Source organism: Podarcis liolepis, assembly GCF_965112155.1.
Source record: "Podarcis liolepis genome assembly, chromosome: 10".
NCBI classification, from domain to species: domain Eukaryota; kingdom Metazoa; phylum Chordata; class Lepidosauria; order Squamata; family Lacertidae; genus Podarcis; species Podarcis liolepis.
The window spans coordinates 66,531,205-66,549,555 of record NC_139562.1 but is presented as its reverse complement, the minus strand read 5'-3'; the positions used below and the strand labels follow the sequence as shown (position 1 = coordinate 66,549,555).

General features: G+C 43.1%; 1 protein-coding gene across 1 annotated transcript; it reads left to right on the top strand.

The window, feature by feature from the left end:
* The first annotated feature begins 3,421 nt into the window (after nucleotides 1-3,421).
* LOC310687891 (hyaluronidase-4-like) lies at nucleotides 3,422-9,620 on the top strand. Its single transcript, XM_083463765.1, has 3 exons — nucleotides 3,422-4,321; nucleotides 5,807-5,896; nucleotides 9,143-9,620. The coding sequence occupies exons 1-3, from the start codon at nucleotides 3,440-3,442 to the stop codon at nucleotides 9,578-9,580; spliced, it is 1,410 nt and encodes a 469-aa protein (XP_083319891.1). The 5' UTR covers nucleotides 3,422-3,439; the 3' UTR covers nucleotides 9,581-9,620.
* The last annotated feature ends 8,731 nt before the right edge of the window (nucleotides 9,621-18,351 follow it).

Sequence of the window (18,351 nt, the reverse complement as noted above, 5' to 3'; positions counted from 1 at the left end):
CCCACATGACTATTGAGATGGGGCTGAGCTCCCCACCCCAATCTTGAGGGGCAGAGAAGGCTCCAATCTTGACTTCCTCCCCATGGTTGGCCTCCTCTGCCCAGCCCCTTTCTTGCAATGGGGCAGCTAGGACTGTCCAGAGTGTCCCGGGGGTGTTATATCATGAGGTTGGGGTCCTCACAAAGTTTCCTGGAGTGGCAGCGAAAGTATGGCTGCCCTTCCCAGCCCTGAAACAGTGCTGTCTGTTATGTATTCAGTGGTCTGTGATTGATCACTGTCTCTCAAAAGGTCTCCGCCTCTCTCCTGGTCCAGTCTCCAGGGGTTCATGAGTGCCATCACACCTTGGCCCTGGTTGCCCCTCCTTCAAGCTCACTTCTGCTGCAGGACCAGTTGCGACGAGGCCAGGGAGCCAGGAGATGAGCCAACGTAGGGTGCAACTTGGCGCTTCCTATCCCCATGAGAAGCCTCCTATCTCCTCACAAGAAGAGAAGACTCCCTGAAAAAGGCCCTGATGTTGGAACAAAACAAACAAACAAAAAAATCCTTCCAGTAGCACCTTAGAGACCAACTAAGTTTGTTGTTGGTATGAGCTTTCGTGTGCATGCAGAAAGATTGAGGGCACAAGGAGAAGGGGATGAAAGAGGACGAGATGGATGGACAGTGTTCTTGAAGCCACTAACATGAATTTGACCAAACTGCGGGAGGCAGTAGAAGACAGGAGTGCCTGGTGTGCTCTGGTCCATGGGGTCGCAAAGAGTCAGACATGACTAAATGATTAAAGAATAATAACAAATCCCCAAAGTGTGTGAGAGATTTAAACCTGTTGCTCGAAGACCAATTTAAACAACACTTAAAAGCATAGTTGGGGGGAGGGTCTTCTGTTTTTAGGACAATTCATACACAGCCGCCACACAATTTCTCCTTCCTGTTAGGAACTGCATTATACCAGTGAAAAGACCAGGTTAGAAAACTTATGAGTGGAGAAAACAACAACTACTGTTATTGTTATTTGCCATTTGAAAGCCAAGGCACGGCTTCCAATTGACTGCAGGAACTTCCTGCACTTAACCGGAAGCTGCAGAAGCCACAGCGAACGTTCGGCTTCCAAAAAAGTTTGCAAACTGGAACACTTACTTCCGGGTTTGTGGTGTTCGGAAGCCGATTTGTTCGGGAGCAAAGCCGTTTGACAACCAAGGTACCACTGTTTTTGTCACTTACTACAGAAAACATCTCAAGCAATTTACAGTGGAACCTTGGTTTTTGAATGTAATCCATTCTGGAAGACCGTTCGACTTCTGAAATTTCCAAAAACTGAGGATCAATGGGCGGTTGGAAAAATCCATTGAAAAAATGAAGACTTGCAAGGCACATTCGAAAATGGAAGCAATTACTTCCGGTTTTTCGGCGTTCTGGTTCTGAATCGTTTGGCTTCCAAGACACTTGAAAACCGAGGTTCCACAGTATAGTTTTATAAAAGCATACAAAACTATGGCAGCTTAACAGAGAATTGTCCATGGTTAACAATCCAGTTAAATTTAGGATTGCTGTGGCCTTTGAGGAGATTTTTATCTAGCCTTCTGTTGGAGAAGTGAAAAATGATTCCTTCCCTTTCACACCCAATGCCTGTCTCATCATGAGGATTCCTGGGTTTGCTTCTTAAGGAGGCAGCACTCAACAGTCCCAGGAACTCCTCAGAACTCCTCCACCTTTTAAAAGTATATTTTTCTCGCTGGATTTGATCTAGGAGATCTTACAGCCGCTATTCTATCAAAGCAGAATTCATTACCACCCAGTGCCATGGATGACCAAAGCAAATCTCTGCAGTTAGCTACAGTTTATCCCGTGCAATCGATCACCTGTGATGAAATCTGGGGAAATGGATGTAAGGGGGTTGATAGCAGTCGGAGCAAAAAGCAGAAGATATGGAGTTGACTATGAGCTTATAATGGGAGGAAGGTTGCACTATGATCCCACAGATGGCAAATGACATCGCTTTAAATTATTACATTTTCCTTTGGGTGTTGTAGATCAATTCCTTTTGACAGCTGGGTAAAAAATTTGATCTATTTATAAAGCTCAGATGATGTTATGTTTGCTTGTAGCTACTCCACCCTGACATAACAGCAGAGGTCATAGTCGTTCGCCAGGGGCAGTTCTGAAAATGTTTGTTTTCTGTTTCAAAACCCAGTGTTAAAAAAGCCATATATTTTTAAACAGAGGCATTCCCATGCCACTTTGGTATGTTATTACTGTTTAGTAAGAACCCAAATTAACAGAAACCCATTCATCTAAGTCCAAACACTTGTCCTTAAATAGCTTTGTTTTATTTAAATGGCAGATGAAATAGTCTGGCAGTGACATCCAGTGGCAAAATTGAACAGCTACAACTTGGTGTGGAGTAAAGTGCCGCAATTTCTAGGCCCGGATTTGTGACTTTCAGGCATGGGTCCAAGAAGGGTTTGGGTTTTTTGTTTTGTCCTACCACCTTCACTGGGGAAATCCGCTTTTTACTGCTGAATTGGAACAATAATTGGGTTTTCTGCAGGTTGACACCAGTTCCGTGGTAAACAGTGGGTTTTCCCAGGGAAAGCGGCAGGTCAACCCCCACCACAAAACCTTGCTTAGACCTGTGCCTAGTTATCACGGCAGAAATCATTTTGTTTATTTGTGTTTTAAAAACATGTTTTCATATATGTTGGAAGCTGCCCAGAGTGGCTGGGGCAACCCGGTCAGATGGACAGGGTATAACAACAACAACAGAATATGACATCCCTATTTCCCTCAGATAAATGTTGGAGGGTATTCTATTTTCCAGGGACAGTGGCAGGTTTACAGAAGCCATCCTGGTTTCTGATTTGATCCTGGAATGTCCCGTTTTTCCTTAGGACATCCCTATTTCTGTTGGAGAAATATTGGAGGGGAGGTCTCTATTTTCATCAGAGAAATGTTGGAGGGTATGCCAATGGCCCATTTTCTTTATAAAATTATTACTATTATTATTAATTGAATTTATATACCGTGGTATACCTGGAGGTCTCAGGGCGGTTCACAGAACAAAATCAGAATATAAAACCACAAAATATATAATCAAAATAAAAACAACACAATAACACTCCCAAAAACCCCATCACATTTTAAAAGAGCATAGGGTGTCAATCAAATCAGCCATGATACTCTCCTGAAAGTTTCTGAAACTGTGGGAGCCAAAGATCACCTCTGGCTTAGGTGTTATATTCAGCTTTAGATAGGTTTACTGTTTTAGATAGTTTTTGTAGTTCTTTATTGTTATTGTTATTGTTAATTCTCATTTTATTTTACTTTGCACTTGGTAAAGTTGGGAGATGTGCTTGCAAAAGCTTCTCCTATAACGACAGCCATATTGAAAACCCAAATATTGCTATCTATTACCCAGCAGGTCCACTTCACAACTTGGATACATATGACCTTTGTGTGGAGTTCTACTTTTGCCATGAAGCCAGCTCAACTCCCTGTTTTCCGAAGGAAGCCTTTTGTAGCGGCCTGGAATGCACCGACGGATCATTGCTCCATCCGATACAACGTAACAATTAACCTGGAAATGTTCCACGTGACTGGAAGCCCGTTTGCCAAAGCGAGAGGGCAGAACGTGACGATATTTTATGTCAACAGGCTAGGATATTATCCATGGTACACTCCACAGGAAATCCCTGTCAATGGCGGCCTCCCTCAGAATTTCAGCTTGCAAATGCACCTGGAAAAAGCTCTCCAAGACATTGACTACTACATTCCTGATAAAGATTTCACTGGGCTAGCAGTCATAGACTGGGAACACTGGAGGCCGCAATGGGACCGCAACTGGAATACAAAGGATATTTACAGGAGGCAGTCGAGAAAACTAATTTCTGAAATGCACGAAAATGTTTCGGCAAACGCCGTTGAGCGTCTAGCTAAGCTTTCCTTTGAGCAATGTGCTAAGGCTTTCATGAAAGAGACAATTGAGCTGGGGATTAAAAGTAGGCCCAAGGGTCTGTGGGGATACTACTTGTATCCTGACTGCCACAATTACAATTTCCATGACCAGAACTATAGTGGTTCCTGTCCAGAAAATGAGGTTTTGAGGAACAATGAACTGTCATGGCTGTGGAACAGCAGCACAGCCCTGTATCCTTCCATTGGCATTAAGAAATGCCTTGGAAACAGTGAAAATATCTTACGCTTTTCACAGTTTAGGGTGAACGAATCTATGAGGATTTCCATGATGACATCACATGGTTATGCTCTCCCAGTCTTTGTATATACCCGACTAGACTATAGGGACGAACCTTTGCTATTTCTTTCCAAGGTAAGCTATTTGGGGGGAAAGTAGCAACTGCTATGTTAGACCTTATACTAGGTTTAGTATAAGGTAAAATAAAAAGGTAAAGGACCCCTTTACCAGTCAAAATCTAGTCAAAAGCGATTATGGGGTTGCAGCACTCATCTTGCTTTCAGGCCGAGGAAGCCGGCATTTGTCTGCAGACAGCTTTCCGGGTCACGTGGCCAGCATGACTAAACAGCTTCTGGCGCAATGGAACACCGTGACGGGAACCAGAGCGCACGGAAACACCGTTTACCTTCCCGCTGCAGTGGTACCTATTTATCTACTTTCGCTGGCGTGCTTTCGGACTGCTAGATTGGCAGGAGCTTGGGCAGAGCAACGGGAGCTCACTCCGTCACAGGGATTCGAACCGCTGACCTTCCGATCGGCAAGCCCAAGAGGCTCAGTGGTGCAACCTCATAGTCGCCTTTGACTGGACTTAACCATCCAGGGGTCCTTTACCTGTTTAGTATAATGAGTCCTGAACTAGGAAAACCTTCTTCACATTTTACCTCGGCCAAGAACTCAAGAGATGGACTTAAGCAACAAATTATTTTTCCACCATAGCCATGCATCTTTAATAGGGGTATAATAATAATTTTGGCTTTTGTAGAACAAACAAACGGAAAAAACGCCTTTAGATAATGTCTGTGAACTGCTTTATATGTTCAGGAAAAAACCAATATATACCGTATTTTTCGCTCTATAACACGCACCCGACCATAACACGCACGTAGTTTTTAGAGGAGGAAAATCCGTAGGCATGCCACCCATAGGCATTCCCTCCATAACACGCACAGACATTTCCCCTTACTTTCTAGGAGGAAAAAAGTGAGTGTTATGGTGCAAAAAATACGGTAAATGCTAAGCATTATTTCACATTTCACAGAAAGGCTTAGTGCATTAGACTTGAGCATATAATCATTTATTTGAGTTTACTGTGTTAACAAACTTCATTTTGCACTCTTCTCCAGAGTATTTAGATTGTTACAAATTGATTTTTAAACCGGGGTTTTCACTACGCTGGGGTAATAGATGAGAAGAGCCTATTATAGGCTTTCGTTTGCTATATTTAAGGTAATTCCAGGAAGGAGTGAAGATTTTGAGTGTTGCAGTTTGCCCCAAGACCTTCCAATACAACAACAGGCCTCCTGCTGCATCATGGGAAATGTGACCCCAGAAAACAGAAATACAAGGGGGCATCCAACTAAGTCATTATTCCAGTTTTACAATTCTAAAAAAGAAGGCCTATGCGTTAGCTCATAATACTTCGATTATTATTTTCTTTGATTTTTGAAAGAGACAAGTAAACCTACTACTAGGCTGTAGACTAGTTCCTTGAAGAGTAGCCCCTTGTCCACCTGGCCCATTTATCAGTTTTTTAACTACCTGTTTTCCCATCTTGAGCAAAATTTGTTGAGAATAAACAGTAATAGACACTGATGATGTTTCCTTCTGTTTCCAATATAGCAAGATCTTGTTAGCACCATTGGAGAAAGCGCTGCCTTGGGAGCTGCGGGAATTGTTATTTGGGGAGACATGAATTTAACGTCATCTGAGGTAAACCCATGCCTTGATTCTTCCTTGAGGATATTATTTAATCTAGTGGACAGAATTTCTATTGTATGCCATTCGATTTTATTTCATTTATCTTTTGAGGTGCAGTTTATCTGACAACTCATCCATAGCTAGCTGTTCAATAGCATAAGGAATTTCCTCTTGGCTAGGATGTGTTCATGGGTCACCAATAGGAAGGAGAGAGTGGCTGAGTCTAGGAGCTGGATCTAAGTTTTGAATAACAGTTTCTGTTTACCAATTGACATGTCTTTTTGCCCAGATGGACAGATACTTGAAGTAAGAGAAGATGACTTTCTTCTTATAGTCAACAAGGCAGGTCATCTGCAATACAGTGGTACCTTGCTTCTCAAACTTAACCTATTCCAGAAGTCCGTTCCAAAACCAAAGTGCACTTTCCAATAGAAAGTACTGCAAAATGAATTAATCCGTTCCAGACTTTTAAAAACAACCCCTAAAACAGCAATTTAACATGAATTTTACTATCTAACGAGACCATTGATCCATAAAATGAAAGCAATAAGCAATGCACTGCACTATAAAATAAATAAGACAGTATTGTAGATGATAAAAATTTTATTTTTATTTTCCCCTGCACTGATGATAGTCATTGTTTGGATGGGGGGCTTTTATCCATTTCCACAGTCACTCACTCACTCACTCAATCAATCAATCAATCAATCAATCAATCAATCAGTAGCTGAACTGGGTTCCACACAGTCACAAAAACAAATTAACCGAAAAAGCCTCAAAAACAAAAACGCAAAATAAATAGCAAAAACAAAAGCGCCAAACCTAATCCATTCTGGAAGTCCATTTGACTTCCAAAATGTTCAAAAACCAAGGCACACCTTCTGATTGGTGCAGGCGCCCCAGAAACAATAATAACAACCGCATTGGACGTTCAAAACTTTCAAAAATCGTTCAAAAACCAGAACATTTACTTCCAGGTTTTCGGAGTTTGAGAACCAAAGTGTTTGAGAACCAAGGTACGACTATATAGACTTTAATTGCTTCCTGCCTTATTCTCCACTTCAACTATTAATTGCCCCCACTTCCCTTACTTCCATATATCATCTGTTATCTAATTCCTTTAGTTTACTTAGCTTGGATTGATTCTTCCGGCCCTATCTTCTAGAACAGAGGTAGGCAGCCTATGGTCCACCAGATGTTGTTGGGCTCCATCACCCACCAGCATGGCCAATGGCCATGGATTATGGGCCTTGTAGTCCAGCAATATCTAGAGCAGTGTATCTCAAAGTTGGGTCTTCAGCTGTTGTTGGACCACAGCCCTCATCACCCTTAACTACTGGTCCTGCTAGCATCCAGAGGCAGTGTTGTTGTTGCTGTTGTTGTTAGATTTTCATCCCACTCTTCCAAAGAAGCCTAGAATAGCAAACAACAAAGCAATCAAAGCAGTACCTTGTAAAAATACACACAACCCCCCCAACAAAAATTACCTCACAAGTAATAATTTCAAAGTTGTCAGAAACAATCTCTGTCAGCCAACAAACTCTAGGGTTTTTGATTTCTGCCTAAATGTTACAATCACCTTCCCAGCATTCTGTAAGTGGGGCCCACTACCAAGAAGGCCCTGTTGTGGGTCAATCAATGTCAGGGCGCCTACTTGAGCCCCAGGTTGTGGGTGCCCAGTGGCGCATGATGTGACATCATGACATCACATTGCGCTGTGATGTCATGACATCATGCGCACCACAGCAGTGCTTGGTGACCCTGGAAGCCATATTGGAGGCCCCATAGTGTGGGTGCTGATGGGACATGGGTGGTGCTGTGGGTTAAACCACTGAGCCTAGGACTTGCCGATCAGAAGATCGGCGGTTCGAATAACCGCGACGGAGTGAGCTCCCAATGCTCGGTCCCTGCTCCTGCCAACCTAGCAGTTCGAAAGCACATCAAAGTGCAAGTAGATAAATAGGTACCACTCCAGCGGGAAGGTAAACAGTGTTTCTGTGCGCTGCTCTGGTTCGCCAGAAGCGGCTTAGTCATGTTGGCCACATGACCCGGAAGCTGTACGCCGGCTCCCTCGGCCAATAAAGCGAGATGAGCGCCGCAACCCCAGAGTTGGTCACGACTGGACCTAATAGTCAGGGGTCCCTTTACCTTAACCCTGGGTGCTGAGCACCCACAACAAAAAAAAAATGTGGCTGCTTGTGCCCCAAGGACTCCCTATAGTTGAAGGTTACCAGATTTTTTTCAATGAATCTGGGGACGCTTTTCAACTTCAGTTGAAGGAGATAGATTTTGTCAGGGACTGATTGTAAATCTGGGGACTGTCCCTGGGAAACAGGGAAGTCTGGTAACCTTACTATAGTTGGCATCAGTGATCAATGCCATCTGGTCAGCAATTAGTGGTGGCACCACAATAGGATCCCCCTGCCAATTCTAAGGCTCAATATCTTAAGACCTGAGCTTACAGTGATACCTCATGTTACAGATGCTTCAGGTTACAGACTCCGCTAACTCAGAAATAGTACCTCGGGTTAAGAACTTTGCTTCAGGATGAGAACAGACCTCCAGAACGAATTAAGTTCTTAACCCGAGGTACTACTGTATAGCATAAGGCTCCTATCGTTTTTATACCTGAGTAGATGAGATAATTTAAACAAGTGTAGCTTGTCATTCCTTAGTGTTGCAGGGGTACAAAAAGTAAAAAACAACAACACAAGATAGTAAAAAACAAAACAAAACCTTAAGTATTGAACAGTACTGAACAGCAAAACAGATATGACATAATCAAACCAAATCAGTTGTGATTTTTGTCTAAAGAGAAATTATACTTTCCTTTTATGTCCCGTCCTCACCCACCCTCCACTGTGTTTTTTTCTGCACTATTCATAATCTTCACAATGAACATAGCTAGACTTCCATCTTCTGTATCTTCAAAATTGCCTAGAATAGGAAATTTCAGTAGTTGCAGCTTTCCTCACCCTTTAATACCAAGCCTTGCCTGCCAAAATCATTTTTTCTCCTCAGCGGCTAAGGAATCAGGACACTTGCTCTTCCTTATGTACGAGCATCCGATTGGCAGGAGAAACGTCAAATTCATCTGGAAAGGCATTGTTAGAAATCGAAAAGTTTCTACTGATCTCATGGGCTTTTGAGGTGTCATGCAATATAGGCACCATTTTACTATGCTGAATTGATGTGAATTGAGAAGGGCATGCCTTCACGCAATTTGCAACCTCTTATTTTTCTTCTTGCTCCGTCCAGGTCAACTGCACAAAGGTGAAACAATTCGTTGCTTCCGAGTTGGGCTTCTACATCATCAATGTAACCAAAGCGGCCGAGGTGTGCAGCTGGCATCTTTGTCACAACAACGGGAGGTGTGTTCGAAGGAACTGGAAAGCCTTAGATTACCTCCATTTAAATCCTCAGAACTTCCAAATAGAAGCGTCAGGCGGCCTGGGCTTTACCGTAAGAGGGGAAGCATCGCCTGTTGACCTTCGAATAATGGCAGAGAAATTCGCCTGCCATTGTTACCAAGGGTTTGAAGGCGCTGATTGCAGGGAAATGAAGACTACGGGCAGCCAACCAGGAGATTCTGCCAATTTACTCCCATCTGGAATAGTAGTTGTGATAAATTTGACTTCTTTAATCTTTTTAATGCCTGAGACTTCTGTCCTAAGAGTCAAATTGCAACTAGAATGAGTCCCTCAGAGATCTATCACATCAGAGGAATTAAAAATCAATTGCCCTATGCATTTTTACCTCTGAAGCAACATGCAGAGGACGGTAGGCACAGACAATATTGAGCAAGATAAAAACTTCCTTGCATGGATCAGCTGTATCATATGGAGAGATTAAAAGATACCAAAAACACCATTGGCTTGCAGAAATGTCTGACAGTGTCACAAAACTATTAATGTGATAGAGGTGATCAACACAACAAGTCATTGCCTATTTTTTTCCCAGCTGAAACCATTTCAGACGACCTGATGAAATGTGTAGACCAGCTGTCCACATTGGCACAATTTTTTTTGGGGGGGGGAGGGGGCTTCTGAGTGATCCATTCCCCTTTCAATCCCCTCACAATGCCAGTTTGACATGAATATGTTGATATGGACTTAGATCCTAATAAACAGAACTTGCAGCACGATCCTATACGTGTCTGTGCAAAAGCAAACCCTTGCTAGTCCCAGGCTAAGGGAAGAAGGTGCTTGATCTGAATTTTTTGCAGCAGACCAACCTGATCCATTGTTCCGAAACTTTTTTTGTGGACCGGAATGCAACTTCCCATAGAATCACACAAGTCTCTGGATTTGGCAGCGCAGTTTTGGTGCATAAAAGTGCGAACAATCGATTTTTATGTAAAGTTGCATTAAAAGTGTGCATTTTATGGGGGGAAAGTTTTGAAAACTACATATTTTACAGTAAAAAAGTGCATAGAAAATGTGCAAAAATGTGTAGAATTTTAAACGTGGGTTTTGGGTGTGTTCTTTTAAAATATCTACACAATATGGGGTGGAACAGAGCTTGGATTGAGTGCTAACAAGACTGAAGCAGGACAGAATCAGCTGCTCGGATCGTCTGTGCTCCCAAGTAAGTGGACATAGGATTGCAACCCTAAGGAAGTTTGTGGAAGGAAAGTTCCCTGTCTTCACATTTCCCCTGCAGCCACCTGTGCCCCTAAAAAGTCTCCTGAACAACTTGGATAGAATGTAGTGCAGGGCCTCCCCATTTGTCCTGCAAGGCAGTCTTGGGCAAGCCATGCCCACCCATTGTACCTGGGGCAGGTAAGCAGGGGCTTCAAATCAACACTTGAACACTTAAAGTGATCTTCTGATTATTTGCTTGCTGGAGCAGCTGATGGGTGGAGAGACTATGCCTTGGCCCAGGAGGGAGAAGTGGTCTCCACTGAAACTGCTGTTAAAGTGGAGACAGAACCTCCAAAAACTGGCTGCTCCAAGATGGGGCTGTTTAAAAGCCCTTTGGCAAACAGCCCTGTTCTGTTCTTTGAACCTCTGGGATTTGGAGATTTAAAAGCAGTGTGGGGCTGTTGCTCAAGGGGCTTTTAAACAGAGCCACAATGAGCTTTCAGGACATGAAAACCAGGGTTTCAAAGCATCAGCTGATGTCAAAGTGACACCAGGTGATTGACAGGTGGGCAGCTCTATCTCCCAGCAAATTTGGCTCTCCAGCAAGAAGGAGGGGGCAGTAAACATTCCTTATGTAAACCTTAAGTTAATTTTTCTTAGGATTATTATTATTATTATTATTATTATTATTATTATTATTATTATTATTTATACCCCTCCCTTCCTGGCCAGAGCTGGGCTCAGGGCGGCTAACACCAGTAAAATTACAGTAAAAACATAATAGGGGAAAAAATATTTCCCCGTGTTGCAGTCTAAGTGGGATATACTGCAACCCTCAACATGTCTACTCAAAAGCAAGCTGCATTGCGTTCAATAGGATTAAATCCTTGTCCAAGACAGGAAAAGGGTTTCATTTGAATTTGTCTAGTGTTTGAGGCACTTTTGAAAAACTGGGAAAAGTTGAATCCTTACATCTAAACAATGCCAGATGGTGTAATATTTTCAAGAATTATAACATTATCTGTATTAAAATAGGAAGGTATATAATCACTCCTAAAACATTTGGATGTCACAAAAAAAAAAATCTATTTGGGAAGCTCAGCACTTTCCCCCTGGTGTGCTCTATAGCTGCCATGATTCTTTGTGCAATATTACAAAGACTTTTATTAACCGCGAAATAAATATTGATCTAACAAAGAGGGAAAAGATGAACAGTTTTATGATCCAGCAGATTCATTATGAATATCCCCATCCTTTGGGGTGGGACCATGTCTTTTCAAGCCCCTCTATAAATTGGGGCTGCAAACTATCATCAGCTTAATTGGGAGATTAATTAACTCAAGCTTAATTGTGACATTACAATCATTAGGCTGCTTGGTTGTAAGTCAGCTTGAGGATTCGACGGGGATATGATTGACTGATGCTGTAAAAAGAACAAATAATGAATTACTTGATGAATTGGTGGAGGCATGTAATTGGCAAGGTAGCATTAGGACGCTACTATAAACACACCATCAAACTGTGTGTGTGGTGTATGTGTGTGTTTAATTTACTAAATTATGGGAATGCTCCTCTCCAAGCAGAACTCGATTTAATGGACTTCAGTTACAGAAAGAGAAATGTCTTGCTAGTAATTGACCACTTTTAGGGCTGCCATATACCCAGAATTTCCTGGACATATCTGGGATTTGTCTGCTGGAAACAGCGTCTGGTCAGAATTTCCAAAAATTGGTAAAATGCCCGGGAAAACCCTGGCGTGTGGCAACTTTGCCTCCCCCACCCCCAAATAGCTCAACAACTTTTGTGTCTCTCCCTTGTATAGAGGTATCTGTTGGGAATGCTCTGGCTTCACGGGGCAGGAAAACAGATGAAATGACTTGCAAAGCCGCCTCCAATTCTATGAATCTGTGGAATTCAAAGCACTTTTGAAATACTCGGATTCGAGTGTGAATTTCATGCTCTTTATTCAGCTCATAGTAGCAATGAATGAAACTTTCCCCAAAATCTCTCTCTCTCTCTCTCTATATATATATTATTTACACAATGGGCCCCACGTGATTAGCTAATTCCGGGCTGCTCCTGTAGGCCAATCAGGTTGCGGATTCACCTCCTCCAGAAGCCTGATTGGCTGCTTTAGGCCAATTGGGTTGCTGACTCACTTAATCCAGGAGCCTGATTGGCTGCTCCTGCAGGCCAATCAGGTCGCTGATTCACTTCCACCCGGTGCTGGATTGAGTGGCTCCTGCGGACCAATCAGACTGCTGCATTCTGGATCCTATTGTTCTAGGACTCAGCTCAGTACATAACACCTTTTCATTCATTTTTACTTATTTACTGAATATGTACAGGCCCCCAATCAACATGTCTCCTCTCATAGCCAAAGGAGAGAAGGAAGCTGAGTAGACCGCGTGTCTGCATGCACCCACTGACAAGTAGCGATGTGTCGCCATATAACTGGAGGCATGCTTTCATTTTATCTAGAGAGAGAAAGGAAAACAAAGCTATAAACTATTTTGTGTTTGAAAATGCTTGTTTGCATAAGAGGAATCAAATGTAAGCAGCTTGTTTTACAAGACACAGGTTAATGCATGAACAGGACACTGCGTGGGGGAAAGTTATTATACAAATAAGACGTGAAGCTGCTAAAAGCAATTAAAGCTATGAACATAACAATGCACGAAATCTATTATATGCATTTCAAGCTTTGTAATAAAACAGTCAGCAAGGAGTTTGTTTTTTTATTGAGGACACAAAAACATAGCACACACTTCAGCAGAAATGAAGTCCCAGTGGTTTCAGTGGGAGATACTATTGCTTGCAACGTGCTGAACTTTGTAACTCCACAATATCTACTTAAAGATTTGAAATCCCCTTTGTAGTCAAACACATCAGTTGCTCCCGGCTGCCATTGTTTGAGACTTGCTAAAAGTTCATATAACAATACAGAAGTGTCTCTTTTTTTCTACATGCGAGCACTATAGCAAACAGTGAGTCTAATATGCTACATGGAATATGTAAATTAAATTGTATGGAATGCTTCGGTAAGCCTCATGTACCCACCCGCGTCTCAGGATGCCTCATCCTTGCCTGATTTACTCCTCGCCTTGCCTTCTTCCAATCAGCCTGCAGTGGAGACAGGTAAATTCAGGTGTGTCGTTGCATCTGATGTGTCAGCTCATTCATCACTCCTGATATTAAGATGCAGCAGAATTACCTGGCTTCACGAGGCTGCTTGTTGTATGAGCCACTGGTTTGGGCTGTCCCACTGTTCTTTGAATTAGGAGGTCTGCTAAAATCAGCTACAGGGGTGATGGCCTCCTCCTGGGGTAGGTAATCCCCCCCTTTATTGTTATTTTATTGTTATTGTACCACCAGCTCTATCTCAGAAAATCCATCTCAAAAGATTGTGAAATACAGGAACCGATCAAAAAGTCAAATCACTAGAGGGCAGCAAAGAGATGAAATTTGAAGATCTTTCACAACGGAACATAAACATTGTTTCCTCCCCCAGCCCTAATTTCTACCTGTATTTTAAGACGCACTGGCCCTCTCCTCTGTGGCATGTCCATACAGGTGCTTTAGCACATATCTCTTTAAATTTTATTTAGGAAGGCAAAGCAAGGTTTTGAGAAATCTCATTTGCACATAAATAATGGTGAGATTTGCTCACTGACCTAACCCTGCAATGTAACCAGGGCAATTTTACACCCCGCTGCAGGTAGAATTGAATTATCCAACCACATGATATCAGCCAATTGCATGGATTTTCTCCAAAGAACTGGCATTCCTGCCCCGATCCTCTTAAGGGGGTCACATTATGGCTGTTTATAAAGAGGTCTTCTTTGGACCCAGGAAATGACTGGCTAGTCTCAAGCAGGGACAGCACATCCTGTTTTGCCGCCTGAGGTTAAATAGGAAGTCTCTCCCTACCATTGCCCTGCTGTGTTGAGAAGCCCCCACCAAAGCATCTCTTGTGGGGTGGTGGGTTTAGTTGAGATTTCACTGGAAATTGGCACCAATGCAGCATGTCATGGACTGGTTGGACACAGAGGAATGGTGGGAGGAACCAGCTGGGGAACTTGCAAAGGAAGGATGCTCAGAGCCCAGGAAGTGGTGGTGGGACAAGGAAGAGTGATCAGAGAAGGAGAAGACTGTTTGTTGTTGTGTCCACACTGAGAGATGTGAGGTTACAAGCAGGGCCGGATAATAATAATAATAATAATAATAATAATAATAATAATAATAATTTATTATTTGTACCCCGCCCATCTGTCTGGGTTTCCCCAGCCACTCTGGGCGGCTTCCACAAAGACCAAAAATACACTAAGATGTCACACATTAAAAACTTCCCTGACCAGGGCTGCCTTAAGATGTCTTCTGAATGTCAGGTAGTTGTTTATCTCTTTGACATCTGATGGGATGGCGTTCCACAGGGCGGGCGCCACTACCAAGAAGGCCCTCTGCCTGGTTCCCTGTAGCTTTGGAAACCGCCAGAAGGCCCTCGGCGCTGGAGCTCAGCGTCCGGGCAGAACGATGGGGGTGGAGACGCTCCTTCCGGTATACTGGGCCGAGGCCGTTTAGGGCTTTAGATGAAGAGAGGCCTTAGGCTACTCCACTTGTGAGGCAGGGGCCCCATCCCCCACCCTTATAACTAGAAGAAAATGGAAGAGTGTTATAAGCAAAATTGAGTGAAGCCAAGGATGTTAGATATTTAAAATTCTACAATTCACAATTTCTCCTCTAAAGGGCATAAGATATTATCGTTAAATACCATGGTGAGTTTAAAAAATGCATGAAATTAACACTGAAAAACTTTTGCAATAACTGAACTTTGTAAACCTTTTGTGGCCTGGGCAGGCCCGGAACTAGTTCCCATGTCTTGTTCCTCTCTAAGGAATCAAGTTCAGCCTTCATGGCATTTAACCATGGACCAGCATCCTCTGAGGTTAGACTTTGGACCTCTTCGAAGCTTGAAGGCTCCCAAACCTTCTCTGAGTTAGTAACAACAGCTGTATCTGCTATGACTGTTTTACCAAACCTTTTGGGTGGTTTGTGGTCCTTTCAGATCTGTGTACTATACACAAATCTTCCATGCTAGGCTTCTCCTTTTTAGGAGAATGGTGGCCAGGCCAGGTCGTCATACCTGCTGGGATTGACAAGGCTTCTGACCCTCACCTGAATCTCATAGCTCTCCTGCAGCTGCCTCCGATTAGTGTTCATTTAATTCTTGGGGGAAATAATTAGCATACATGTCATGTGCATGGAAGTTGCCGAACCAATTAACCAACTAGAAGGATTATTGTTAATAGCACCAGTTTTCCTATAACTTGATATTGCTGGATAGTTTTGATGAACTGCAAAAGCATTTTTTAGTTTGATTTCTATTGCCACCCTGGAACTTTTCTTTATTAGTGCCAATTTGTTTTGTACGATTCCTTGCAAATGAAGGAAAACCAATTTTCTGAAGGTAGCCCTGCTCAGGGAAGTTTTTAATGTTTGGTGTTTTATTCTGTTTTTAATCTGTTGGGAGGGACGCGGGTGGTGCTGTGGGTTAAACCACAGAGCCTAGGACTTGCCGATCAGAAAGTCAACAGTTCAAATCCCTTTGACGGGGTGAGCTCCCATTGCTCGGTCCCAGCTCCTGCCAACCTAGCAGTTCGAAAGCACGTCAAAGTGCAAGTAGATAAATAGGTACCACTCCGGCAGGAAGGTAAACAGCGTTTCCGTGCGCTGCTCTGGTTCGCCAGAAGCAGCTTAGTCATGCTGGCCACATGACCCGGAAGCTGTACGCCGGCTCCCTCGCCCAATAAAGCGAGATGAGCGCTGCAACCCCAGAGTCGGCCACGACTGGACCTAACGCTCAGGGGTTCGTTTACCTTTTTAATCTGTTGGGATCCACCCAGAGTGGGCAGGCCGCAGATTGGCTGGGGAAACCCAGCTGGATGGGTGGGGTATAAATAAATTATTATTATTATTATTATTATTATTATTATTATTATTATTATTACTACTACTACTACTACTACTACTACTCACTGGTGGGGATGCAATTTAGCTTGACATGCCGGTCTATTGGACGGAAAGCCACAATTCCATAATGGAACAGGTACTGCAATGTGATAAGAATACAGTGGTGCCCCGCAAGACGAATGCCTCGCAAGACGGAAAACTCGCTAGACAAAAGAGTTTTCCGTTTTGGAGGTGCTTCGCAAAACGAATCTCCTATGGGCTTGCTTCGCAAGACGATAATGTATTGCGAGTTCCTGCTGGGTTTTTTTCCTTCCCCCCCCTTTTCTAAGCCGCTAAGCCGCTTATCAGCTGATCCGATCAGCAGATAAGCCTCTAAAAGCCTCTAAAAGCCGCTAAAAGCCGCTAATAGCGCTAATCCGCTAATCCGTCAATGGGCTTGCTTCGCAAGTCGAAAAAACCGCTAGACGAAGAGAATCACAGAACGGATTCTTTTCGTCTTGCGAGGCACCACTGTATTACAAAACAGAACTTCTAGCATTATATTAGGAAAACTACTGCAATATTCTCTTTGTTTGGGGTTGCAAGCGGCTGTGCAGTGATTGGCAGGTGGGATGAGGAGCAAATGAGAAACTTTCCTTCTATGAACATTGTTAAGTTAACTGATCTCAGCAGTATAAACCTTATACAACAGATAATACCCAGAGTCTTTCCCCTCAAACTGACAATCAGTAGGAAATTAGGTCATCCGCCTCTCAGGCTTGTGACTTGGTTGGATGCAGCTAGAGGCCTCCAGCTTATCGCTGCTTAGTCAGCTGCAGAGATCCACTGCAGGTTGCGAGGTGGGTGAAGGTAAAAATCAAAACACTGTTGCTTACTCTTCCATTGCCTTCCCATGGCTCCTCTGTGGACAGCTTTCTCCCTCCCTCTGTCTCAGATTGCTTTTACCTCACCAAATCACCTCAGTCTCTTGCTGCAGATTTCTCAAACCCCTACAGCTCCTTCTCAAACCCCGCTAATAAGATATGAACTGGAGAAGGCATATTCTCTTACTAGTTAGCTGTGCGTGCCTCAGTCCCTTGGAAGGATGAGAGTAATTCTTTAACTCCTGTGCTGAAGAAATGGACGTTTTGAAAGCTACTCTAGAAATTCTACAAACATGGGCTGAGGTTTCTGAGGCACTACAGAGGGGATTTATATTTATTTTTAAGACGCGTGGCCTTCGATTCTGTTGAAAATATTGATCGGAATTCTCATGGGCTTCTTCTGTCCACTGTGTTCCAATACCTACATCCAAAGCTTACAAAACTATACATTTGACTCATGGCTTCTGAGAATTAGAGTCATTTTGAAGCTTATGAATTATTTCCCTCACCCCCAAAATATCCTGCAAAACAATACATATATATTTAGTATCCAGTTTCTCTTATAAAAGCTTCCTTCTTGTATGCTTCTAAACCCATATTAAAGTCAGACTGAGGAAGACACTGGCATTTCCTTCACCCTTTCATGTGATTGCCTCACTCCAGTTAGTGAGATTCCCATGAGCAGCAGCAAGGCCAGTCTAAGATATTTTGCTGTCTGAGCCAAAGCAGCAAATTGTTTCTTCCTTCCATCATGGAGCACAGCACCCAACGCTGGTCAAGTTATTTTGGCACCTGAGGCGGAAAATCCTGCAGGTGTCTTTCTCTCTTGAAAGTAAAAACCAAACAAAAATAGAGTAACTAATAATTTACTGCATATAGACAACACCCCAAATCAGGTGGCTGAAGTGACTATTACACACTGTCAATTGTTAGGGCCGGTCCTGTATGCTGGAAATTTGCCGTGCTTTTATGCAGTGCAGGATTGACGTATAAGCTAAACAAGCTATAGCTTAGGGCCCCACTCTCTTGGGGGCCCGCACAAAATTTGAAG

Coding starts and splice junctions, on each gene's coding strand:
- LOC310687891 (XM_083463765.1), top strand. CDS start 3,440: ATGACCTTTGTGTGGAGTTCTACTTTTGCCATGAAGCCAGCTCAACTC. Junction 4,322..5,806: donor CTTTGCTATTTCTTTCCAAG/GTAAGCTATTTG, acceptor TTTCCAATATAG/CAAGATCTTGTTAGCACCAT. Junction 5,897..9,142: donor TGAATTTAACGTCATCTGAG/GTAAACCCATGC, acceptor TGCTCCGTCCAG/GTCAACTGCACAAAGGTGAA.